The sequence below is a fragment of the Carassius carassius genome, chromosome 19 (genome assembly GCF_963082965.1).
Source record: "Carassius carassius chromosome 19, fCarCar2.1, whole genome shotgun sequence".
Classification (NCBI taxonomy): domain Eukaryota; kingdom Metazoa; phylum Chordata; class Actinopteri; order Cypriniformes; family Cyprinidae; genus Carassius; species Carassius carassius.
In genome coordinates, this window is record NC_081773.1 from 26,154,405 (window position 1) to 26,180,537 (window position 26,133).

At 37.6% G+C, this 26,133-nt stretch overlaps 1 protein-coding gene and 1 long non-coding RNA gene across 2 annotated transcripts in view; one reads left to right on the forward strand and one right to left on the reverse strand.

Annotated features, from left to right (window-relative positions):
• Positions 1-902, reverse strand: part of LOC132095477 (uncharacterized) — a 47,731-nt gene extending 46,829 nt beyond the window's left edge. The window contains exon 1 of the long non-coding RNA XR_009422452.1: positions 751-902. This is a non-coding gene — a long non-coding RNA (uncharacterized LOC132095477). The remainder of the gene's footprint in view (positions 1-750) is intronic.
• Positions 903-1,053: 151 nt separating this feature from the next.
• Positions 1,054-26,133, forward strand: part of LOC132095476 (ubiquitin-conjugating enzyme E2 E3) — a 45,612-nt gene continuing 20,532 nt past the window's right edge. Inside the window, exons 1-3 of the mRNA XM_059500524.1 lie at positions 1,054-1,203; positions 2,624-2,830; positions 3,818-3,868. Coding sequence (XP_059356507.1) covers positions 2,631-2,830; positions 3,818-3,868 — 251 coding nt within the window. The 5' untranslated portion in view covers positions 1,054-1,203; positions 2,624-2,630. The remainder of the gene's footprint in view (positions 1,204-2,623; positions 2,831-3,817; positions 3,869-26,133) is intronic.

Here is a 26,133-nt window from a genome sequence, read left to right on the forward strand (position 1 = left end):
TAGAAGTAATGAAGTATATTCAATTGAGCTGAATGTGATATAGACTATAGTAAGCATATAATCAGTAGAAGTATAAATTAACGATTATACAGAAATCCAATGATAGTCATATATTATATAGCACTACAGACAATAGAGATAGTTCATAGATGACAGTCAGAACATAGAACAGTCTATACTAATGTCAATAAAGAAGTGAAGCAGAAGACCATAGATTAGTCATGTAGTATCACAGAAGGGAAAGTATATACACTATACAGAATTTGTGCAAAATATACTACTGAGAAGTAAAACATCTTATAGAATAAAGAGGTACACTTTACCGACTCTAGAGAATCAATACAGTGCATATAAACTACCAAGACATGCTTTATTATAAATGAGAGTTTACTTTAGACTAGAAGTAGTGCATACACTATAGAGCAGAATGTAAAAATGACTATAGTAGTGCGCTGTACATTAAAGTCATATAGGCTCAATATCATCATAAAACATACAGTAGCCTACACTTAAAACAGGTGACTACAGAGAAAGCTGAATGTATTTTAGACTATAACGACATCATGCAGAATATGCTATAGAGTAGAAAGTAATACAGATTATATTGAAGTAAAAGAGCATATAGAATAGAGAAGTAGGCTACACACTATTTACTCCTGAGGAGTCAAAGAGCGGCACGGAATGAAGTGTAGCAGACAATAGAGAAGTCATACAGGAAGTCATGCAGTGCTGCTGTGCAGGGACTCCCACCTGCGCTGGAATTCCAGCCAAACTTCTCACCCACGCTCAAAGTTTCCGTGAGCTGATTGCGCTCACCATGGAGCCCTCACAACAACAACATGTCAAAACTTCCTCCCGACGCGGCGCCACAACATCCCCCCTCGCTCTCGACAGGTCGCTGCCGATGTCTTCTTCACACGCACGGTGACAGGTTTTAAAATCCTGCTCAGGTGGAGCATATCGTCAGGTGATACAATTTGACGTTGGTTTAAAGGTTGTGTGGGACCATCCGAGGCGGTAGACGCTTATGTCCAAGCGCTGCACAGCGCCACCCCTCGGCCCAGAGTTAAACTGCAGCGCCTCCTCTCCTTCCTACTCTCCAATGTTCACAGCTCGGCCGGAGCCCGTCGTCTTCCCGGCTCCATTTCAACTGGATTTTTAACACTCCTAACCACCCCAGATCAGGACAGGACCGCGTCTAAGGTAAAGAAGAAGCTCTAAGGGTCTCGTAGAGTCCACACTAGACGGGGTAACGTCGTCCTTTCTTAGTGTTTTCAGGTCTGAAGAGAGGGGAGCTCGAAACTGACTTCACGCATCAGTTGGTACACCATGCTGATACTGGAGTGCCTCCTACCATAACAAACCTCTTACAAAGGATTTTAAAAGATCCAGTCTGAATCATTTCGCCCCGGCGTGCGTTAAAAGGCTCGATTTTTCCTCGCAATCCGCTCGCGATATCGCCTCGTTCTCCTAAAGTGAAGGGGGTGGACATGCTGCGAATAGGTGCAATTATTGCTTTCCTTTGCAGCTCTTGAAATCCTCTTCTTCTCAGCGACAGATTCTGCTGGAACCGCCGTGTGTTTTTCTCGTTTACTCTCATAAGCTCAGCCACTTGCACCTAATCAGCAGATGGAGAGTGAAAAAACTAAAGGCTCTTTTTGCGGAGGAGGGTTTTGTGAACGTGTGATGGTCGCTGCAGCTTGTAACATTAAGCGCAAAACTGATACAATGTATCTCGGATCCATTTGAAACGTCATAATGGTTGCATCAATGTTGCCGCTGCGCTATTTACAAATACTATCAGCTCAGTCGCGAATGGCTTAAGTTGGTGTGTGTGTGGCTATACGTGTGAAAACGGGGAAGATTTGTCCTTCAGAATGACAACAGTTTGATGTAATTGGATCGGATCATCTGTAGGCTTGCTTGTGTTTTCAGAGTCCAGATCCTATGGATTCATTGTGGTTGTTGCTCTCCTGGCAAGCCGTTTGAGCGTTTACTCCTAACTAACAAATACCTATTTTTGTTGTGTTTATTGGAACTTCTTTTAATTACCAGTGTAAGTAATCCAACACTGACTAGCCTCATTAGATTCTACTTGCCAGTGTTTACTGACATTCATTACTGTTGTGACAAGTGACTATTCCATTACCATTTTTTAAACAATTAATTTCTATGGGAATATTTGATTCATATATTAGCTATTCACAGCCAGCTACTAAGCATTCCAGCTGTTGCAGGCACCTATTCCAGTTTTTCTTCTACCTGTTTATTTGACACCCGTGTTTATTATTTTATTTAGTTGCAACTATCTATTTCACTGTACCTTAAAGGTCTATTTATTAGAGGCAATTGTTGCTAGTAAATTTAGATTTATGTATTTGGTGGATGCTTTTATCCGATACAGAAATAAGTGTTTAAAAGAGCTTGAAATTCTATTCTTTATGCCTGTAGAAATGGTCTAAATGTGTTTGTATATCCTCCTTGCTTCTGTTTGTATTTAGAAACAAAAGGGTTAGGGTTCCAGGTGGCCTTGAGGTTAGGATTTAAGTTTCCACTGAGCAAATTTGAGATTTGTGATCACAGTCAGCCCTGCTTCAGAACTTCTTGTTGTCCTTTTACAAAGGTGGAAAATGTCCAGTGAACGACAACGGTCAGATGATGAAAGTCCCAGCACCAGCAGCGGCAGTTCCGATGCGGATCAGAGAGATCCTCCGGTGCCAGAACCAGAAGAACAAGAGGAGCGAAAACAACCCACGCCTCCACAACAGCAGAAGAAGTCCACCAAACTGTCCAGCAAAACAACAGCCAAATTATCCTCCAGCGCAAAGAGGTAAAGCTGACAAATCTATCTGTTTTGCAGTTGAAAAAAATTAAATCTCATTTCTAAATTCAGTCCTTTCAACACATTTAACTGCTTTTTATTATCACTTTTTGTGCGTTCAAGTTCATTTTCACAATGTGCCAATTAACAGTTTTGGCGTCTGTGCTCCATACTTGAGAATAAAAGCACTAAGCTTAAATAATTACTTCACTGCATGAGCAAAGAAGCCGTGCAATCGGCTTATATTTAATTTCAACAAACCACACCATGCTTACTTAGCAAAAGTTCTTTTGAGGCATCCCAGAACTTCTATGTAAAGTTGTTTGAGGAGCAAGAGAAGTGAATCGAATCCCTCTGCCTCATGGAGACTAGTAAATACAGCGATTCCACCATAAAAAATTTAATTGATGCTAAAAAAAAAAACCCCACTAACCAATCAATCTGCATCAATGCTCATTAAAACACCATAGACTTTCTCAATGTGGGTGGAATGACAGATCAAAAAAACAAACTGTTATTCTTAGAAAATGTCAAAAATCCTGCCCTGGCTCCTTTACATGCTGTTGATAATGCTTAAGTAACAGCATCAGAGCTGTGCATTAAAGCTCTTGTCAAATATGCCCGAGAACACCCCCCCCCCTCCCTCTGCCTCATTTGCATATAAGCTTTAAAAGAAAATCTTTTGTGCCTAAAGTGACTTAAACCCGCTGACGAGGGGCGGGGGGTGTGCTAAGGGGAGCGGGCTTTGAGCTGAGGTGATGATCAACGGTGTGCGATGGAGGGAAAGGCAGAAACGAGCACGGCAAAGTTTTCCTGTTATGGGATTCGGGTTATGCCTCCGAGAACAAAGAGGAAGCAGCCATGTTAGCTGTGCTGAAGGGAGAGCCAGCCGTGCAGTAAACGCAGCAGAGGTAGAGGGCAGTGTAATTCCCTGGCTGCTTGCAATTCTCACAGCTTTCTCACCATCTCTCCCTTTCTCTCTTCTCTCCCTCGCAGAATCCAGAAAGAGCTTGCAGAAATCACTCTGGATCCTCCACCCAACTGCAGGTATGTGATTTAAGCGTGCCGTCATATATTATTCCTTTAAGGGCTGTTTTGAGATAGGACGGCTGTGGGAAAGAATTGACTCTTATCACCGGCTGTTGGAGTTTTTAGACTCGCTTTAAACCGATGGACTCCTTAGGAAGGATAGCATTTTTTTTTCTTTGGGCAGTATTGTTGCTGATGTTCCTGTGGTCTTGCCGCTGTTGTGTTTTTAATAATATAGCATATGCTGCTCCGAAGCATATGGCTTTAATTTCACATCCTCATGCTGAACTTACTGCTGAACCCTCATCTGTTTTAATGAGCTGACCTAGAGATGCCAGAACAAGACGAGGGAGCTTTTGAAATTCTCTCTGTAGCTCTTCTGTTTTGAAGGACAGCAGTTTTCTGATTGTTTCTTGGTGTTTTCTTTAAAGTCTTTTCATTAGGTGGATTTTGATTGGAAGAGTGTCCTCTGGTTGGTAATATTCTTAACACTCTGTGCTGGATGTGTGTTTTGGCTTTCTGCAGTATTGGAAGAGATTTATGCTTATTGATTTATGCCTCTCAAACTAGATTTTATAAACATTGTCATGAATTGGCTCTATCTGAGGTGGTGTGAGATTACATTTATTGGAATCATAAATGTATGTCGTGATAGACTGATATTTTAGTATTTAAACTGGCTATTTTGAGAATATCAGCATTAATTGTCAAATGAGCATTTGGGAGAAATGCGTCTGCAGTTCATTTTAAGTCAAGTAAGATAGTCTTTTATTCAGAAAGGATCTATTTAATTGATCGAAACAACAATATGAAAGATTATTGTGACAGTCTTTTAAATGATCTTTTCATTAAAGAATCCAATGATCAAGAAATAAAAAATGCGTGTTGTATAAAAATTATTTCTGAGGATGATATGAGTGACGACTGGAGTAATGGCTGCTGAAAATTCAGCTTTGCCATTGCATGAATAAATAAAACTTTAAGTTAGTTTAAACTATTAAAGTACTACACAATATTGCTTTTCTTTTGATCAAACAAAATGCATCTAGCATAAGAGATGCCATTCAAAAACCGTAAAAAAAATTTACCGCCCCCGACTTTTGAATAATATTTCAGCTGCTCTAGTTTTTGGCATTTAAAAACCACACAGACTGGCAAATGTTATTTAAATCAAATGTTTGTCAAACAGCTGTGCAACAAATGCGCTTGCCTTTTTTAATTTAACAGTCAAGGAGAGTGCTAGAGTGTCTCAGTTACCCAACATCAGATAAAGCCAAGTGCAAGTCCAATGTCCAAGAGCAGGCATTGAATACAGCACGTTCATTTGATCCAGCGTTATGTCAGAAAGTTCTCCAGCAACTGGTCTCAGCTCGGTTGACAGGGCATGCACCACTGACTCTACAAACTGGGGCTGATAAAGCACAGCGGATCCAAAAATGTATCATGTTAAGATGCTATGTTTTTGCATATTTTAGCAGCTGAACCGGATGACAGAGTGCTGCTATTCAGCCCAGTTTAGGTAGTGTGACATGAAGCGTAAAAGCAATGCAGATGTATGTTTTTAATACATTTGCGGAAGTTTGCCAGTTTCATTCTGTGATTTACTGAATTAACATCAGATTTGGTGTTTAAAAAAGTCATTTGTATTCTTTGCATGGCAGAATATAACTGCTTAAATTTTGCACTGGAAACAGATTGGTGTAAAAACAGTTTCCACTCAGTAAATTTCACAGATAATTACAAAAAATGGCAAGTAACATTGAATTAAAAAGTGGAAAGACTAAAGTAGTATTTACAGGACTCAAAACTATTGTATTGCTTCAAAAGAACTGCACTATTGTGAAATCAGGAGTCTTACTAACCACTTTTAGAATTCTTTTATGGTGGTTTATTAATATTGTTTTTTTTTCTGAAAATTTGAGCCTCTATTTGTTGTGTTTGAAATGAAAAAAGCAGCCAGGATCCGAATTTGTCCACGCTTGTGTTCCATGGAAGAAACTAAGTCTAAGAATTTTTCATTTTTGGGTGAACTGTTCCTAAGTGCAAATGTTCAGAAACGAAAATGCCTTGCTTTTTTGAGAGGGCGCAACACAGTGTGCTCTGCCAGCCGTGAGATCAGTTCAGCAGCTTGGAGCCGTGAGCCAGAGATGCTGATAATGGTAATTGACAATGCAGGGATTTGGTGGCTTTTCATGGTCTGATCTGTTCAGCACACTGAGATGTTTATCCCGTAACGTTCATCATTAGCTCCTTCACTGGTTCTTTTCTCAGACAGCATTTCCCTTGAGCGCAGTTTACCTGGAGGCTGACACATTATACTGATTTGTTGGTAATGTGCCACATCACATAGTATCTGTGGGAACATATCGCATATCACTCTGGGCTTTCATATGGCTCCGAGTTTATTTCTTACAGCAGGTCTGGCCTTCATTACTTGAATGAAATGAAAATTCATGTAATTCCAAACCTGTATTCTGCTCTTTCTTTTTTTTTTTCCTGAGGAAAAAGGTAGGTTTTTTTTTAAAGCATCATATTACACAGTACAGTGATGTTTATGGGAAGTCGTGGCCTAATGGTTATAGAGTCGGACTCCCAATCGAAAGGTTGTGAGTTCGAGTCCCGGGCCGGCAGGAATTGTGGTTGGGGGAGTGCATGTACAGTTCTCTCTCCACCTTCAATACCACGACTTAGGTGCCCTTGAGCAAGGCATCGAACCCCCAACTGCTCCCCGGGCGCCGCAGCATAAATGGCTGCCCACTGCTCCGGGTGTGTGCTCACAGTGTGTGTGTGTTCACTGCTCTGTGTGTGTGCATTTCGGATGGGTTAAATGCAGAGCACAAATTCTGAGTATGGGTCACCATACTTGGCTGAATGTCACTTCACTTTCACTTTTTTAGAAAAAATACTGACCAGATGCTGTCAAGTGCCAAAAAAGATTAAAGGAAAAGTTCACCCAAAAATGAACATTTGCTAAAAAAAATAGGACTCAGATCATCCCTAGATGTAGATTAGAAAAGCATTATTTCAGCAATGAACAGCTTCATCGAAACTTACATCACTTGTTCACCAGTGGATACCCTGGAGTGAATGGGTGCCATCAGAATGAGAGTGCAAACAGCTAATAAAACCAATAGAATGGATCGAAAACTCAAACTTTAGCTAAAAGGTATAGTTTGAAGTTAAAAATAAATTCACTTTATAAGATGTTGATTGATGGACTGGAGTTGTGTAGATTACTTGTGGATTATTGTGATGTTTTTATTAGCTGTTTGGACTCTCATTCTGACGGCATCCATTCACATCCATTGGTGAGCAGTCGATGCAATGCTAAATTTCTAACAAATCTGTTCTGATGAAGAATTGGTCCCATTTACACTTGGATGGCCTGACACCAAAAAACCATTAGCATATGACTATTACAAACTCAGAATCATATCACAAAGTGCCTATCTGTTATAGCCCTTAGGACACTCAAAATCAGCTAGATTGAGCACGACTCATTTGGACGGTATTAAGGTCTCAAGACAAATGTTTTGGGTGATATTCTTTTAATCAGGCAGTGTTGCTGGTGTCTCTGTCAGCTCTCCTTCAGAGATTGATAGCGTAAACTATGCTTTTGTCACTGGTTTCACGCTGCTGTTGTAATAACTGTTTAGGCAGGCGCAGTTAGACTAACGTGTTTGAAATGATGTGTTCCAGCATGACTAAAGGGGAAAATGCTTATGCTGATCCACTTAAAGACACATTCAAATGCTTCTGTGTTCAGGTGCTGCCTGACTTTCTGCATTTTCTCTCAGATCTCTGTCCAGCCACTTGTCCCGTCGCTGTGATTTACAACTAGATCCTTCCTGAGTAGCAGATTTTTAACTGCGATGTGGAGAGCACTCTTTGAGTTTTTAAGCAATCTATTAAAATTCATGCCGTGGAGCGAGAGGCCGATTGCTTCCCGGCATGAATTTGCATGTCTTCATAAAAATAAACAGTAAAGCTCAAATCGCCTCTAAAGATGAATGATGTGTACTAGTCGAAGCTGTGCATCCATGCTGAACAGGCAGAAAGAGGAAGCATTGCAATAAGAAAGAAAAAAAATTATCTTGTAGTCCCAGCGAAGCAACTTGCAGATAAAAGCACATTTGTTTTTGTTTTTTTTCTACTCAACGACCACTGTGTAACTTCAGTCATGGTTTACGGTTTGAATTGTCACATTTTTGAAAATATAACCTGTTCGAGTTGTGAATAATTCCCCTAAGGCTCTTAATATAACCAGAGTATGTTTGAGGAAGTAAGAGGCTTTGACATGAGCTCGCTTGGTGAGTTATAGCATGTCAGTTGAACTGTGCCTTGTTTGTGTGTGTGTATGTTACACTTAGGCAATATAGTTCTAAAAATATAATAATATTTTTTCTACCTTTTTGATTATATTAATTTTAATAAATGTTTTATGATGTTTATTTTATTTTATTTTAAAAGAGGAAATGTGGTTCTAATGAAGCCATATTAAATTCTGAGAACTTTTAAAGAACAAATCAATGCATTTTTGCTGCTGAGGTTAAAAGCAATAAAAATAAATAAATAAATAAAAATAAATAAAATAATCAATAAAATAAATGCGCTGTAAAATCACCGTGTTTGTTCTATACTACCAACAAAATATTACATATACAGTAAATATTTTATATCAACCAGCTCTAGTGTGTGTGTCTCAGATGTTCTGAACTTAGAAGCAATAAAAGTGTTAAAAGTTGATTTATTTTTATTTTTGCTTGATGATAGAATTCCTTAGAGTAAAGATTTGCCATATTGGCCCTCATTATCAAAGCTCTCTCATGTGAGAATTGAGCTTGCATGCCTCTGTTGTGTTTTTTTTTTTTTTTCTGTCTCTGAGTTTACGTGACCCGCGGTTACAGTGCCACAGTGTTCGACTTGTTGAACATGTCAGCAGCTCTGGATGAAGGTGTTTTACCCGCTTCTGATGCAACAGTTTGAAACACTCGCTGCACACGATCTGTTCAGGGATTTCTGGGTTTCTTTTTGTTCTCGTTATTTAATAAAGAGTGCAATATTTGTATGGTTTAATTCTTTATAATTTACTCTACTTTATTAATGGAATCTTTTCATTGATTCACCCAAACCTTCTGCATCATTGGAGCACAGTATCACCAGTGTGTGTGAACCAGGTATTTAAGCAGTTGTCCTGGCAGAAACATCCGTGTGGTGAAACGGAAGAACTATTTTCAGACTTGGTACTGTGGGAGCTTGTACTGTTTGTTTTGTAATACTAGAGTGAGCATTTTTTTTAAACTCCAGCACAATACACACCACCATTGGAAAATTTGGAGTTGGTAAGAGTTTTTTTTTTTTTTAAGTAATACTTTTATTCTACAATGATGCATTAAATTAATCAAAAGTGAAATTAAAGACTATATTATTAAATTAAAAATTTTAAATATTCACCGAATTATCCCAAAAAATTGCACATTATTAAACCATATTTATTATTTAATAAAATTAATGATTCTGGCCATATCATACCTTTTATTATTATGAATAGTCTACTGTAGATGGATACTTCTGTTGACGTGGAAGTGTTGTTAGGCTCGGTTATTGATTTTTAATTCTGGCCACTGCTGTAGATTTCACACACTGTCTTTTTGTTCTCCTCTGCAAATATTGAAGCAATAATATCAAATTTATGGACTGAAAAACTAGACTGTAGAAAGCAATTTTATTTTTATATCTGTCTGTACTCTACACCAAAGAGACGTTGTTTAAACTAAATGAGTCCTACAGTTAGGGCGTTTAGACAAATGACGAGATCATTACAGATGTAGGGTTCAGAACCTTGCAGCCTCTACGGCAAAACATACCATCATCATTGTGGTTATTAGAGCAGACTGCTGCAGTAACTCCCATTCATTATGGCTGAATAAAGAAGAGCAAGGACAATGAAGGGAAACGGCGCACGAAGTCCAGGGCCTGCGTGCTGAGACGCTCTGAGTAAATATTTAAAGAGGACTCTTGGCAAGATTGTGTAATTGAGATCTGATGCATACTCATGAATCACAGAAAGCAATCACGTCGCCAATTATGGCCTGGATTCTCACGTAGTTTGTGCCAGGCTCTCCGCAGGCAGTTTGTACACCAAAAAAATCCTGCAAATGTATTCAATGCTCAGCAACCCTTTGTCTAAATTGAAAGGTAGCCCTTCACAGTGCCTCGTTTCCTCAGGGGGTCTTCCTTAACCCGCTTTCTTTCTCTCGCTGCATCTCTCTTTCTTCTCTTTCCCTTGGTGAAGCTCACATTTATTACAGGCTTGTGACAGTGACAGTGTTTATCATGCCCTGGCTCTGGTCCAGCTGTCAGATTCACTGTGGGGCTTTTTTTTATTGGTGTTGTGTCAGAGAATGTCTTGCAGACAGCCTCGCAGCCGTCACAAGACACCCGTCTTTCACACGAAACAGAAAAGAAACGCTCCAGGAGGTGGTATACTGAAGCCAACATTGAAATATTTTTTAATATTTTAGCTTTTTTTATTTATTTTTTTCACATTTCTGGTCTTATTTTGAATGAATTATAGGTATGTGTTATTTTAAAGTTAGAAAGTATCTTTGTTTTCTTACATAAATAGTGACCCCCACCCCCTTTTTTACTCTAAGCAGTTTAGGCTGCTGGATAATGTGTTATTAATATTACTGTGGCCATTTATTTATGTAATTGTTATTATTATTATTTTTTATGTTTTTCATGTGAAATGTCCCAAAATAATAAAAATGGGTTTTGAATTTTTATATATATATATATATAGGCCTTATTGTTACTTTTTCCTTTGTGTGTTTATTAGTTTACATATTTTGGATAATTTATTATGCTTTCAGCTATGAGAGTGCAATACTTTCTTGTCTAACATATTTTACTATATATAAATCTTATTTGCATATTTTCCCCAAAAAATCTGTGCAGAAAATGCAGATATATAATACAAAACACAATATATAGCTTTCTAACCATGTTTTATTCCTCACTGTTAAAAAATAAGTGGCCGGAATAGTGAAGAATTCTGTTTTGTTCAACTTGTTTGTTGCGATAGTGCGGTCGACAGTGTTGTGTAATCTGTCTTTTTTGTTGATTAAAGGAGATGGGAGGGCAGTCATTTCCTTTGACTGGAACTGCAGACATTACTCCTATTGTGTCAGCGCTCACAAAGAGGTGAAATGGCCTGAGCCGTATCTATCCATAGTCTGCGATAACCCGTGCCCAGTCTCTGAGACTGGTCTGTTTATTTCTGCAGATCGGTATTAGTGCTTTGACTGTTCTTTGTTGAAGCTGTCATTTTTTTTCCAGTGTCTTGCCCTCACTGTGATAATCACTTATCAGAGTGCTTGTAGGCCGTGATTCCTGGGAATGTAAGTTGGCACGGAATATCATGCACCAAAGTTAAACAACAAAATCTTGCACTAGTCATCTGATTTTCTAAAAAATGAGGCAAAATCAAAAAAGATTAGATAAGTGATTGTATTTACTGTACACAGAGCTCCCACGGCCATGTGCTTTCATACCTAGATATGTGTTGGAAATGTATTTCTTTGCTTGTTTGTTTGTTTGTTTATTTTATAAAATCTTGTTCCAGTAAATCACAAACGACTAGAAATAAGTATCCATCTGTATCCACAAAATGTGTAAATTAATAAGAATATAGTTTATCTATTTTAGTAACAAAATCCAATCAAATTTTACTGCTTGAACTATTTATTTGATTGCTTAATTTAAAACATGCTGATAGCATGCCAGATGATTTAATTTTCTTGGAAAATTTGCATCTTTTTAAATTCATCCCTTCTCTAATCCACAAGCATTCAGGTGGCCTTTGCGTCATTTCTCAAGGTATTTTTTTTGCATTCATTCATTTAGCAGACGCTCTTATGCAAAGTGACTTACAAATGGGAAACATCACAAGCAATTTTGAGCTGCTCTCCACACACACACACACACACACACACACACACACACACACACACACACACACACACATACAGTATATAGATAAGAGACTATTTTATTTGACGCATTGGCATTTATGCTGAAGTTTTTTAACTTTTTTTTTTTTGTGGGGGGGGTCAGGCTATTGTTAAGGCCTGTTCACATCAAGATTGATAATGGTAAAAATAACTATATTAGCATTCACATTAATATATGATTGTTTTTGTCTTCTGCAGTTTTTTGTAATTTGATTGTTTAAATGATCAAGCTCCTAACAATTGAGTATATTCTGATTGGGTTTTTATTGTAAAAGAAAAACAAAAGAAAAAACAAGCTCTGAAGATGATTTCATTGATATCATGTTTTAATATTGCATTGTTAGTTGTGAGTAAATGTTCATGCAAAGCTCAATTATCAACATAATTTTTTTTTTTAATGCGTGAATAAATCATTTTGTTAATGACCCATTAAAACACTTCAGATCTGTGTCAGTTGAGCCTTAAACCAGGCTAATTCTGCAGGGTTTCCATAAAACCAGTTACTTTAGTATTCTCTCATACAACCCAGCAATTAGCTGTGTTTTTTAGGTGTAGTTAGGCCAGACCTGTCTTTTTTTATTTTGGAAATGCAAATGTAACACTGTTCTTGCATTAGATGTCCAAAGCATGTGTGTGTGTGTGTACATACACCAGACATGTCTCTTGGATTCTTGTGTCTGCCCTCTGCCTATTAATGGTGCATGATCCTCCCCCACCCCACCGAGGGCCATCGCTCCATCACCCGCGGCTGATAAGACAGGAGAGTCATGTCGTGGCTCAACCGTTTGGCCTGGTCTTTAGATAAACAAAACCATAGCACCTTACTCTGTGACTGTGATAACCAGAGCCTTTTTCTTTTCAACACACACACACTGCTGTTCTCCAGCGCCATTGCATCCACTGCGCTACCATACACGTCTGCTAATATGGTTGCGTTCACACATGCTGTGTTTCACAGATTTGTTGGGATGTGTAAAAACGTGTTGTGGCTTATCATGAGGGTTTTGTGAACCTGTTTGAGAGCTGAAAATGAATATGCGTCTCATTCAGGCTCGTTGAAGTCATTTATTAGTTATAACAAATATTTGATCACGCTGCTTTAATCATATATGTGGGTATCTGAGAGGGTCCTTCTGTGTTGTTTGCTCTCAAACCAGCCCCCCATTTGCTATGTCTCCCATGGAGACGTAACCTTGTTATGCCATTACCGCTGCACTATAGCCCCCACGACACTTGGACTCTCTGGGGGCGTGTATTGTGATGCCTGCCGTTGGCTGCTGCTGGGTTATTTGCACCGTGGTGACATGAAATTGACTCCCATTCAGCTGCTTTCACAATTATCTTGAGTGCAGACTTAAAACTCTCAGTAAAGCTCAGTGAGAGCTGCACTGTTAATTTTCCTTAATGGCTGGCGTTTTGGATGAAAGATGATGAATAATGAGCAGTTTGGAGGAATAAATTGTGTAGTAAATAGTGTAGCTTTAAAGCTACTGTATACTGTTCAAAAGTTTAGGGTCAGTAAGATTTTTGATTAGAGCTGAAACAACGAATCGATTTAATCGATTAAAATCGATTATTAAAATAGTTGTCAACTAATTTAGTCATCGATTCGTTGGTAAATAATTTATTTGCCGTAAGCGGCTTATTTCGTGCATATTTCAGATCTGCGGTGACCAAAGTGTGGCAGTAATGAGCCGCCGGAGGATTTACTCAGCCAGTACAACAGGAGAAGTAGCGAATAGCCAATAGCTGGCCTTGTTTTGTCACGTGCTTCCCGAACGGCGTCTCTGCAGCATTCAGCAGGATGTGGGAGTACTTTATTTTGAGCCTTCAAAAAAGAAGATTAACCTGTAAACTCTGCACTACTGAACTGTTTAAGGGACCGTTCACATATCGCGTCTTTTGCGCGCTCATGTTCGTTATTTCCAATGTAGGCGCGCAGTATGCGCGCTCATAATGGAAGCGACGCGGTCGCGACGCACCCGTTTTTCCAGGCGCGTGCACACCGCATCGAGTTAAAAACATTTCAACTTTTCAGAATGCAGCAAGCGCACCGCGGGTCATGTGACAAGAACTAAATAATCAGCTTCATCCTTTCCCGTAACAACGTTAAAAGCTCAGCCAAGATGAAGGAACAGCTGATCATAGCTGTATATGGATTCCCATTTTGAAATTAATTTAGTAGCAGAGCTACTGCAAGCGATTTTTAGAGCTGCAAATCCATTTATCCTTTGCTGAAATTTCCGCGTCTTCAAGGAGAGAGCACGTCATGGTTGCTTAGCAAAGGCAGACGCCTCAGGGGCGCTTCTGCACAAGCGCTTTGGAAAGGAGGAGAAAGCGGTGCGCACAGTCTATGGGTGCACCTAGCATTTTAGGCGCGATATGTGAACGGCCCCTAAGCCTTTTATTTGTGCAGATTCTCCAGTACAATGTTGTTTGCAAATGTTTAGTCGTAAAAGCTGATAACATTGCTTTTTAACAGTTAACATTTAAAGCTTTACAAACATGTTCTGTGATCAGTTTGTCGTTTACCAGTTCATAATTCAGTCGTGCAGCCTAATTAAGACTGAATGAGAGAGGTAAATGTTTAAAGATATTTGAAATGCACTTTTTTTTTTCTAAGTATTCACTGCGCTTTTTCACACAGCAGGTTTTTTGTGTGTCCGTTTTTTCTGGACAACCTTCTGATGGATTTTACTTTAAATTGTGAGTTCCATTCAGGTTTCATGCCATTGGCACTTTATTCGAAGGATTGTTTACAATTTCACAGCATAAGCTATAAAGCTGTTTCCCAGTAAATAATAAAATACAACGCACTGCAATCTTATTCTGTTTTATCCTTTTTCTTCGTGAAAATATGTTCTGAAAGATTCCTTAAGCTTTGTTCGGGATGTTAAACTACTTTAGGAGCTCTAAGGACTGCCATGGTGAAAACATTATTTGAAATCTCCTTGTGAAATTTGATAGAGTATGGGTCAGTGTTTTGATTGCAGAAGAGTTTGACAAGGGATCACTAACACATAATAAAACAACTCCAGGTATATTTGTGATGAGGATATGACAATGCAAAATTATTAAAATCTCTTAAAAATCTATGCTGAATGATAAAGACCCTTTATTAATAATTTACTTTGGGGGGGGAATGGGAAAAAATAAAATATAAGTACATAAACCGATTAATCGATTAATCGTAAAAATAATCGACAGATTAATCGATTATCAAAATAATCGTTAGTTGCAGCCCTATTTTTGATGCTTACCAAGGCTACTTGTTTATTAAGTTAAATTAGTTTTCCTTTTGTCTTTGGAGTGTTACAAGCAGTTTTTGCATGTATAATAGGGCTATGCACATTGCGGAAAAAAAGCAAAAAAGACCAAATAAATTTTACCGAACAATAACATGACTGGTTCAGGGTTAGTTGTTGCTGGTTACTGTATGATGATTTGAAAATTGCAAAATGGCCTTAAATAATTAGTAAATAAACTGCATAATGTAATGTTTTCTAATACACGCATGGACTGGATGTATTTTGACAAGGCATGGATGTGACCATGTGATACGCCAGACAAACATCTTCCCAAATTCTTAATGAGAATCATTTATAAATCTGCTGTTGTCAGCAAAAAGAACTGAGGCTTTCATGGGGGTTTCTGCCAAAATACAAGCTCTGTCAACATACATAAATGTTACTATTGTAATTTTAATGTTGTTCTGTAAAATAAAATAAAAAAAACGTAATTATGATAATAATAATTACAACAGCTATATTAATACATTTATTTTTACATTCTCACATAGTGTTAAAATCTGTAATAGATTTGTATCTGTGGGATCTGAAATATTTTTTAATATTTTATATAAAATAAATATTTTTAAATAGTTGTTTTGTAATAGCTTTTTTCTTTGAAAAACACAACAAAACAGTAAAAAGCTAAATTTGGGTATTTAATTTATGCAATGGTGAAAAAAAAAAAAAGCTAAATACATGGGGGGGAAAAGCGGGAAAACCGTTTTCGGTATTTGCCCTCCTGCGTTAGGCTCAGTGTTTCATTTAGTTTGGCTTTGGCCAAAGATTTTCATTTTGGTGCATCTCTAATGTATTAAATCTGTAAAGATGCAAAAACTAAGTCTCAAACCCAAAGAGATATTCTTTATAAAAGTTAAGACTTTTCCACACATTCCTAAAACACCACCCCACACACACACATTCACGTCATGGTGTTGGAAGATTTGCATAACACCGCCCAAATGTTTGTGCAAAGAAAGAAGGTATAACTTTTATTCTAGCTGTAATACTGTCGCTGCTGCCACCATGTCGTAGAGACACTGTGTGTTTCCAAAAGGGTCTAACATTTCTGTCACACATTGAGGTATGTGGCCAATCACAACACATTGGATAGCTGGCCAATCGGAGCACACCTTGCTTTTCAGAGGAATGAGCTTCAGAAAGGGGGTGCAGAGAGGAGCAAGAATAATGTACAGTGTATGGAATATAATGTGTTTTTTAAACCTTAAACATTGTATTACACCAAATACACAAACTAATGTTATTTTTAGAACCCTTTAAAAAATAGTAATATCAGGAACATAATGAAATAATATTAATATGTAAAATTGCTTTTTTCTTTTAATAAATTGAAATTTTCAGCATCGTTACTCCAGTCCTTCAGTGTTGCACGATCCTTCAGAAATCGCTCCGATATGTTGATTTTCTGCTCAAGAGACATTTCTTTTTATTATCTATTTCGAAAACATCGTTTTTTCCCCCTGATGAATAGAAAGTTCAAAATAGATTTATTTGAAATAGAAATCTTTTGTTATATTATAAATGTCTTTAATGTCTCTTTTGACCATTTTAATGCCCTCTTGCTGCATAAAAAAGCCCCCAAACTTTTAAATGTTAGTGTACTTTTTTTTGTCACATTGCTATATGGAGCTGTACAGGATAGCAAGTTTTGATAATGAATTGCATTCTTCTAATGTTTTCATTTTTCCCTCATATATACCATTGAGAAATTTGATTCATGTTATTGAATAGTTTTTTTTTTTATACAGAGTCCCTGTGGGTCAATTTTTATAACAAAGTGCTGCTATTCAGTTTTCAGTTTTGTTAGCTTCTTTTTTAAGGTTTTGTAGTTTAACTACTTTTTCGAAAGGTTAGATTGACTGTAGGGGCTTTAAGTGTACGAGTAGCTTAAGGAGCTATTGTTAATACATATTCAGAGCAACATTAATGAGCAATATAACAAGAAAGAAATTGTATGAGTTATTACTTTAACTTGTAGTGTAAATTAACTCTGCCAGAAATCAACTTTCGCCCCATTTCTCAGATTAGGCGCCTTTCATCTTCCTGTGGTGTTCGGGTTTCCCCTGCTTACACTAGAGAAACAAATCCTGAGGTTTTTAATGTGTGTGTGTGTGTGTGTGTTTCTAATGCTGTCTTGTGACATAAAACGGCCTCTGGTTTAGTAAGAACTATTTCAGACAGCTGCAGTAAGTCTGCCAACTCGTCCTTATTTGAAGGCAGCAAATATTTAGCCAAATTCTTATCAGATTTCTTGATGCAGAGTCACAACAACTTAGTTCACTGAGGCTGTTCATTGCTTTACTTATTTTAGTCTCGCAGATTGTGAAATTGGTTTGTTTTATGGAAGAAACCAGTTTTGAAACAACGTGAGGGTGAGTAAATGATGACCGTTTCCATTTTTGGGGGTGAAATATTTTGTTTAAGGATAATCTTGTTCGAAAGCTTTTTTTAGTCTTGAGGCTTTTAAGTAGGAGCTTTCAATTGGATTTGAATATCAAGTCAGGACTGTTACTTTAGCTTAAAAAATAAATCCTCCTGTCGATTAAGCAAATGTTTTTATTTCCAGAGTTTTGTTCAGCTGACTGAATGTCTCATAGACTGGCACACTGTTTACATCGAGTGTGCATGTGTGTTTGTTGGACAAAAGAGAGCCTGGGGTCCCAAAAAAGTGTCCTGTCATGGAGATGTCCTACAAAACACCACTGGTATTCAGACAGGTTTCTATATTTGCACTATGCTTTCAGTGAACCATTAGCACACGTTCATACTGGTGAAGTGTCACCTGATCATAACTGTTTTATACTTAATTTATAGCATTTGCTTATTTGTACTGAGCTGATTTTAAAGGAACAATTCACCCCCCTCCACCCAAAAAAACAAAACAAAAAAACCTGTCATCAATTTCTCACCCATATGTTTCTTCAGTGGATCGTAAAAGGAGATGTTTAGTACAAAGTCTAAGCTGCACTTTTAGATCAGTGTTATTTAATATTTTTTATATACTATTATAGTATTTATTAATAGTTGGAATTAGCTTTTCGTTCATTTTAAAATTCATTTTTTTATATTTCTATTTAGCATTATATTTATTTCAGTTTTAGTACTTTTAGTGTAGCACTTTTGCTATTGCACAACCCTAGTAGTGTAATAGCAAAAGTTCTGAAATTAATATAAATGAATTTAATTAATTAACTGAACAGGAAATTAATTAACCAAACATATTTGAAAATGGACAGTGTTCAAATTTAGCATTTGGGAAAGTAATACTTCCCAAGCAAGTATGGACATTGTAGATGCAGGTAATCTTAAAATGGCTGGCTAATGGTTGACGCACCATCTGCTTTTGTTACAAGTGAATTCTTGTCTTGCACGTCATGTCCATGTGCCGCCCAATGTCCTTTCATTGACCTTCTGATGGACATTTCTCTCAAAAGTGGCAAGCGTTTTTATCATTTGGCAAGCTATTATCTGATTGACTGACTGTACTCTTGTCTATTGCAGGGTTTCCCAAACTTTTTTGTTGTATTGTAAAATATTTTCTTCAAGTACCCACAGAGATTTTAAATTAATATGTCAACCTTTTTTAGAAACCCCATGCATTTTGGGAGTTTGTGAACCACAGTTTGGAAAACCAAGGTCTATTGGCAACTTATGGAGAGTTGAGAAACGTCAGTTTGCATGGAAACGGAGTTGTTTTTATACAAGATAATACAATGTGTGCTTTTGAAGAAGATTTACAAAGTAAATGTTTCAAAGTGGCATGAAATATTTGAAGCAAGTAATCTAGATTTCCTGAGAAGTACTGTAAGTTCTTGATTTTATGTCTGTTTTCTGTGCAGACAGTCATTTAACGCTGCTGAATCATTATTTGGAAGCATTTCTGTCATGCAAGTCTGTGGTTTTGGTATCAAATACTTCAGATATACCTATTTCTAAATGAAGTGTAAAAACTAAAGGAACTGGGATTTACTTATTCTTCACCTTCTTGTTGTCAAAGGCCTGGCTGCACAAGCCTTCTTCTCTCCTATACATTAAAACACTAACAATGTTACACTGGTGTCCAGATCTCTCATCCTGACATACTTGTGCTTCCTGTAGCATAAATGAGCTTAATTAAAAATTTCTTCAACATAAGAATGGTTTCATTGGTGCCATTTTACCTCAGTTAATTCAGCGGCTCTTAATGGGTGTCATATCTCATAATCCACTATTAAAAATCTTGACCGATCCCATGGCAACAAGTCTCAGCTGAGGGAGCTCAAAGCATGACGTTGGTAATGTCTTCTCTCACCTCTCTTCTCCTTTGCTGGATGGAAGCATGGTTGTTTTTAGCCAGCTTGTTTAGTGATCTGCTGATTTCATGATTGTGAGATCGTTGGCTGGCAGTGGGCTTGACGTGTTCAGCGGGGAGAAGCTGCCTTTAAACGCACCGCTGGAGCAGGACGTGTGTCCTGTAAGCCCATGAAACCACATGGACCTGCCGTGTCATAACCCGCTAAGGTATCTTGTGCAGATGACATTAAGTTCTCACTCATGAAGCATGTGGATCTTTTGCAGGTTACAAGAAAGGGCTGAGTTGGATATGCTGTCAACTGCTAGAGTTTTTTGCTATACGGTTTATATACAGTAGAAGTCCAAAGTTTACATACACCTTGCAGAATAAAAGGGATCATACAAAATGCATGTTATTTTTATTTAGTACTGACTTGAATAAGATATTTCATGAGTCCTTTATTTGTCCTGAACAGTTAAACTGCCTGCTGTTCTTCAGAAAAATCCTTCAGGTCCCAAAAAATCTTTGGTTTTCCAGCATTTTTATGTATTTGAACCCTTTCCAACAATGACTGTATTTACATTTACATTTAATCATTTAGCAGAGGCTTTTATCCAAAGCGACTTACAAATGAGAACAACAGAAGCATTCAGGTCAACAAGAGAACAACAACAGTGTACAAGTGCCATGACAAGTCTCATTTAGTCTAGTACCGAACGCATAGCCAGAGTGTTTTTTTTTTTTTTTTTTTTTTTTTTTTTTTTATAAATATGAAAAACAAGAAAATGAAAAGTGCTAGTATTAGTTGGTTAAGTGCTGGCAAAAAAGATGAGTCTTAAGATATTTCTTGAAAATGAGTAAAGAGTGATTTTGAACTTCTTTGAGATGGCACCACAAACCTGATGACCTTTTTTTTGGCTCATTGAAGACAACCCTCGCTGCTGCATTCTGGATCAATTGCAGAGGCTTTATAGTACATGCAGGAAGAGCCAGGAGAGCATTACAATATGACTGTATGATTTTGAGATCTATCTTTCCACACTGAGGACAACTGAAGGACTCATATGCAACTATTACAGAAGGTTTAAACGCTCACTGATGCTTCAGAAGAACAAAATATTATTGTGATATTCCATTACAGTGATTTAAATTGATATATCCTGTGATATAAGTCTGTGGTCATACTGCCAACCCCATTTTGAGGTCATGCTGCCAGATCACTTTACAATAAGTGCTAATACGTGTAGGCCATTTGCATTCACCCCCCCCCCTTCTCTCTCACTTAAAGTTGTGTGGTAGCATGCTCTGAACATGACTCTGACATGGACTGTATGTGGTTAGCGCTTAAAAGCTGCTGTAAATATTGCAAGGTGTAGAAAACCACTTCCTGTAGCAAGTGCATCATAATAGAGGTGATACCTCTCGCTCAGGGGTCTCGGGTGTTTATTACAGATGTTATCCTGAATCAGACCTGCATGCTGGGGGATGCATAATAATGGGTTTGTTTTTCCTCCATAAAGCACAGAATTACAGTAATCACGATTTGAGTAATTGCATTTTGGGCTCATTGTATCCTCACAATGGAGAAGTCTTTATTCAGAAATATTTGAAGAATGCCTTGAAATAAAAATCCTACTTTTTGGCAAAAAAAAAAAAACCTGGGGGGAAAAAAGCAATAATAATAATAAAACATTTAATTAACAGATTAATACTGGGTATGTTGCACTTTAGGTATTGGCAGGGGAATGTTTTATTTTCTGATTTCTGTTATTATTTTGTCTAAACTAATATTTCACTGTGAATATTTGGGGTGCTGTAATTCATCTGCAGGAAAGTGCGTAATACTTTTAATTAGGGTTGTGCCGATAGACGATAGTATCATGTATCGACGATAGTCAAAGATATCGACATAAGCAGATTTCTCTGTCGATGATGAATAAATAACTATTTATTAGGCTGCTTAAAACGAGGAGTTGGTGTCCCACACATTTAATGGCTAATACACGACAACGCACTCTTCTCATACATGAGAGATTAACTCTTTCTTGGCATTACAAATAAAGTAAAGATAAAATAATAAGGCGGCAGCAGAGCGAACTTATCAATAGTGGTTCTCACGTAGTCCTTCTCTTAAAGACTGATCACTTAACTTATAACACACACTATGTGGTGATGATGTAGAAGGACTACGTGAGAACCACTATGGATGATAAGTTCGCTCTGCCGCCTTATTATTTTCATGCACACCGCATTATAATGTGATGCATGCAAAATACAGAGTTTCGGCCGTTGCAAAGTCTCCATCCACAAACAGACGTACATCGTCTGCAGATATAAGGTATTTCATTGCAATTTAACAAGTAATCTGAACGGCCTATATACGTGTAATATTTTAACCGAGCCCTCATTGAGTTTACAGCCACAGTTATGTTAGAATGCATCTCATTCTTGTTTCTGTGGCGGTGCGTCGGTCTCGTCATGAGGTGCGTGATCCGGAGCGCTGGATGACTGATGCATCAGTTCAATTCAGCCTTACTACAAATATATGAACTTACCTGTTTTAAATAATTTATATTTAACGTGTTCATTTATGTCTAATATTAGTGTTAAACTGCTGGATTTTAAATGAAATCTACTATTGATTTTCACCGATTTCTCACCGACTGATTTTGCAGAACCTTTAGACTGATAACTTCCGTGCGCAGATGCGGCAAATCTGTCACAGGACGCGTGATATATATCCGACTGTATATGAACTAGCTGTTTTAAATACAGTATTTTTATGTTTAACATTAGTTTATCAGTATGCTTGAAAGTATATTTTTTCAAATATTGGTGATTCCATAGGCTCTCTCTCTCGTGCATCTCCGCGGTTTAAAACACCGGAACAGAGTCTCTCTCTTGCTCCACCCATGCACGATAAGATCGTGTATCGTCGATCTCACAGGGGTGACGATATGACGATTTGAAAAATGACCATATCGCCCAACACTACTTTGGATCCTGAATGATCTGTTATGTATAACTGCTTTTGACTTTTGACGAGTTTTTGCATGCTTGGACTTGTAGATTTATTGAATATATATGTTATATTCAGCATAATTTCTGATATAAAATGAACTATCTGCATTATCAATATTGCAATGATTTTAGTGCACTTTTTATATGGCTGTGAAGTTGAAGTCAGTGTGAAATGTAAATTGTGATCACCTTTTCTTCTGTATTGTGAGGTATATCCAAATACAGCCAGTTTTTTTACGAAAATAATGCATTGCAAGGAGTAGGGGAATTTTGAATAAAGATTGAGGGTACATTAAAAAAATTAAAAAAATACACAAAAAACTGTGGATAAATTTATTTAATTTTCTTTTAGTAGGGTTAAATGTTCATTACTATTTACTGGTATTGATGCATAGAAATAAAAATATTCAGTATTATCCCTAGCATTCATTTAGTTAATAATGGTATTGACAACATAAAAATCATGTTTTACTTCCTGCATTAAAGAGTTTTGATTGTACTGCACTGTGCTATAAAATATATCAGAAACAACCATTCTTTCCAATACATAAATATTAAAAGAGAATTTGATGCTGTTGAGTGTGTTATTCTACTGCTCACTGTCTCTGAAGCGCGGCCTGTAGTCCTGTCATCATGCACTCCCGGACCTCACAATCAGCATTGCAAAGCAAACTCACACTCCATGTAATGAATCACTGTCAGCATTCAGCTCAGACAAAACAACTTCATCAAATCACCCACAAGTTCTTAACCAGCATGAGTAATCTTTACATCTGGCTCGGAGAACTTCACTAATAAAGAGACTTAGGTCTCTGCAGAGCAAAAGTGGGCATTTATGACTTTGTGGGTGTTTTCAAACTGCTGGGTGTTTCTAAATCATGCAATCAAAATGATCCCCCTTACCTAACCCCACCCCTAAACCTACCGTCAGCCAATCGGGTATCATGGTCTAAAAACACCCTCATCTGGTAACTCCCATTACTTTCCTGCAGAGACCTATACTTGCTAATAAAGGGAAAGTTTACCCAAACATTTCAATTCTGTCATCATTTACTCTTCCTCAAGCATGAGTTTCAATCTTGTGTGGAACAAGAAGATTTGCTGGTAGCTTTTGTGCATTCTTGCGGTACGCATTCGTACCAAACTGAAAGACCCATACCAAATTTTTGTATGAATGTGTTTACTGTTACACCCCTAATATGAATAAATCCAGCATCTGATTTAAATTTTCACCTCACTTTTTAAAAAGTGCAATGGACTGCAGCTTCTTCCTAATCCTCTTTCTCATCCCCTATATAGCATTGACTGCTCTGTACAGTGAGTGGAGTGTGCATTGCTTGGCTCATTCCACTTCCTGTCTCTCTACGTAGTAGAGGGCAACCCAGCCAGCACGCTGCTTATCTGAGCTGTCAGCCTTCATCAATCTGCTCTACATCATCATCATCACAGGCAGATGCAGCGGGCTGACGCTCCCCCTATTGATGTTTCAGCCCAGGTTTATTTATACACGCAGGCCATATTGACTTGGGCTTATTTTTGCCATAGTTGCTTTTCATGCTGAGCAGAGAGAGGCAGCACTCTATCAATGCACTTCAGACCATGGAAATCAATAGGCCTTTCTCCACCAATAACAAGGATTCCAGGGCACACAACATTGGTATTGGTGCCAACCAAACAACTTGTGTACTGGAAGCCTGATTACTGCTGATGATTTTATTTATTATATATATATATATATATATATATACAGGTGCATCTCAATAAATTAGAATGTTGTGGAAAAGTTCATTTATTTCAGTAATTCCACTCAAATTGTGAAACTCGTGTATTCAATTCCATGCACACAGACTGAAGTAGTTGAAGTCTTTGGTTCTTTTAATTGTGATGATTTTGGCTCACATTTAACAAAAACCCACTAATTCACTATCTCAACAATTTGAATATGGTGACATGCCAATCAACTCAAACACCTGCAAAGGTTTCCTGAGCCTTCAAAATGGTCTCTCGGTTTGGTTCACTAGGCTACACAATCATGGGGAAGACTGCTGATCTGACAGTTGTCCAGAAGACAATCATTGACACCCGTCACAAGGAGCAACAAACATTCATTGCCAAAGAAGCTGGCTGTTCACAAAGTGCTGTATCCAAGCATGTTAACAGAAAGTTGTGTGGAAGGATAAACTGTGGAATAAAAAGATACACAACCAACCGAGAGAACTGCAAACCTTATGAGGATTGTCAAGCAAAATCTATTCAAGAATTTGAGTGAAATTCACAAGGAATGGACTGAGGCTGGGGTCGAGGCATTGGTCTTAAGGAAAATTTTGGAAAATATGAGTTTATTCCTCCACCTTTTTATTTATTTCACCATTTCACGTCCTACACACACACAACTACTGACGAACAAGGCCCGGTGCAATTCATGAACGTGTACACGATTTGAAATAATTGCGAATGTGCGTCACTACACTGAAACAAATGCTTTTCAACCGGTGTCTGCAGAGTTAAGAATTACATGAATGTGAAGCATTTTGTTCAAATAGAGACATATTTGTGAATACAAACGTTATAGTTTGTATTAAAAATTATCATAATTTGTGCATGTAGGGATTAAAATTTTGCATTCGACCGCGTCTATTCTGAGCTTCTGAGTCGATTCTATTTGATTCATTTGAATTTTGAGACTTTCGTTCCGCCCTTTAAGCCTTTCCCAATCCACACACACACAGTTCGCGATCCACGGGCAGCTGAGCCAAAGAGAAACATGACCACTAGATGGCACTACAGCCATCAGTGTATGAATGTTACATTGGGTTTTCTTTTTGGTTTGGCATATATTATAAAACATATCAGTCGGTATTGATACTTTTTTCCCCATTTATGTTCATTATGTTCTTTTTCCTACATTCATTTTCTTTGAGCAGTTTTTCATTTGCTCATTGATGTGAAACAATGCATCTACCAGTAAATAATGTACGGCGATAAAGAGGGAATATAAACTCAGCCATGGTCTGAATGAAAGATTGCTGCTACATCTGAAAAGCATTGCGATTTACATTCACAGCTGATTAGATTACAGACCAGCCATCAGTGTGCGTTCTGTCTTAGTGAAACGCTGAGGGTATCTCATCAATTCCAACTGAACAGTTTAGCAAGTACAGTGCTGCATTTCAATAACCTGCTTTAAATCAATGTCTGCAGGAATAGTGTTGAAAGAGAGTAATATCTCATGCTTTCTGCTTATTAAATAGACCACCAGAGCGATATAATTCTGTCAGATTCATGTTGTATTTAAATGAGGCAAATATAATGTTACCTACACTAAGAGAAAAATATGGTTCAATGATATATATATATCATCTTTCTTGTAATTCTGAGTTTAGGCCTACATCTTACAATTCTGATTTTTTGCTTCCACCATAAAAAATAAATAAAGTAATTGCCACAGTTTTCACAGTTTATTTCTTATTTTATCAGAATTGCGAGTTTATATCAATTCTGTGTTTGAATTGTGAGATTGTGAGGCTGGGCGATATATCTAATGATATGATCATGCGCATCTAGTCAGTAAATCTGGTTCCTTGATTACCGCTAAATCGCCATCACCTGCTTTCAAATGGAGCTGCACTTAATGACAGAGCCGTAGATCACTGACAAGCTACACAA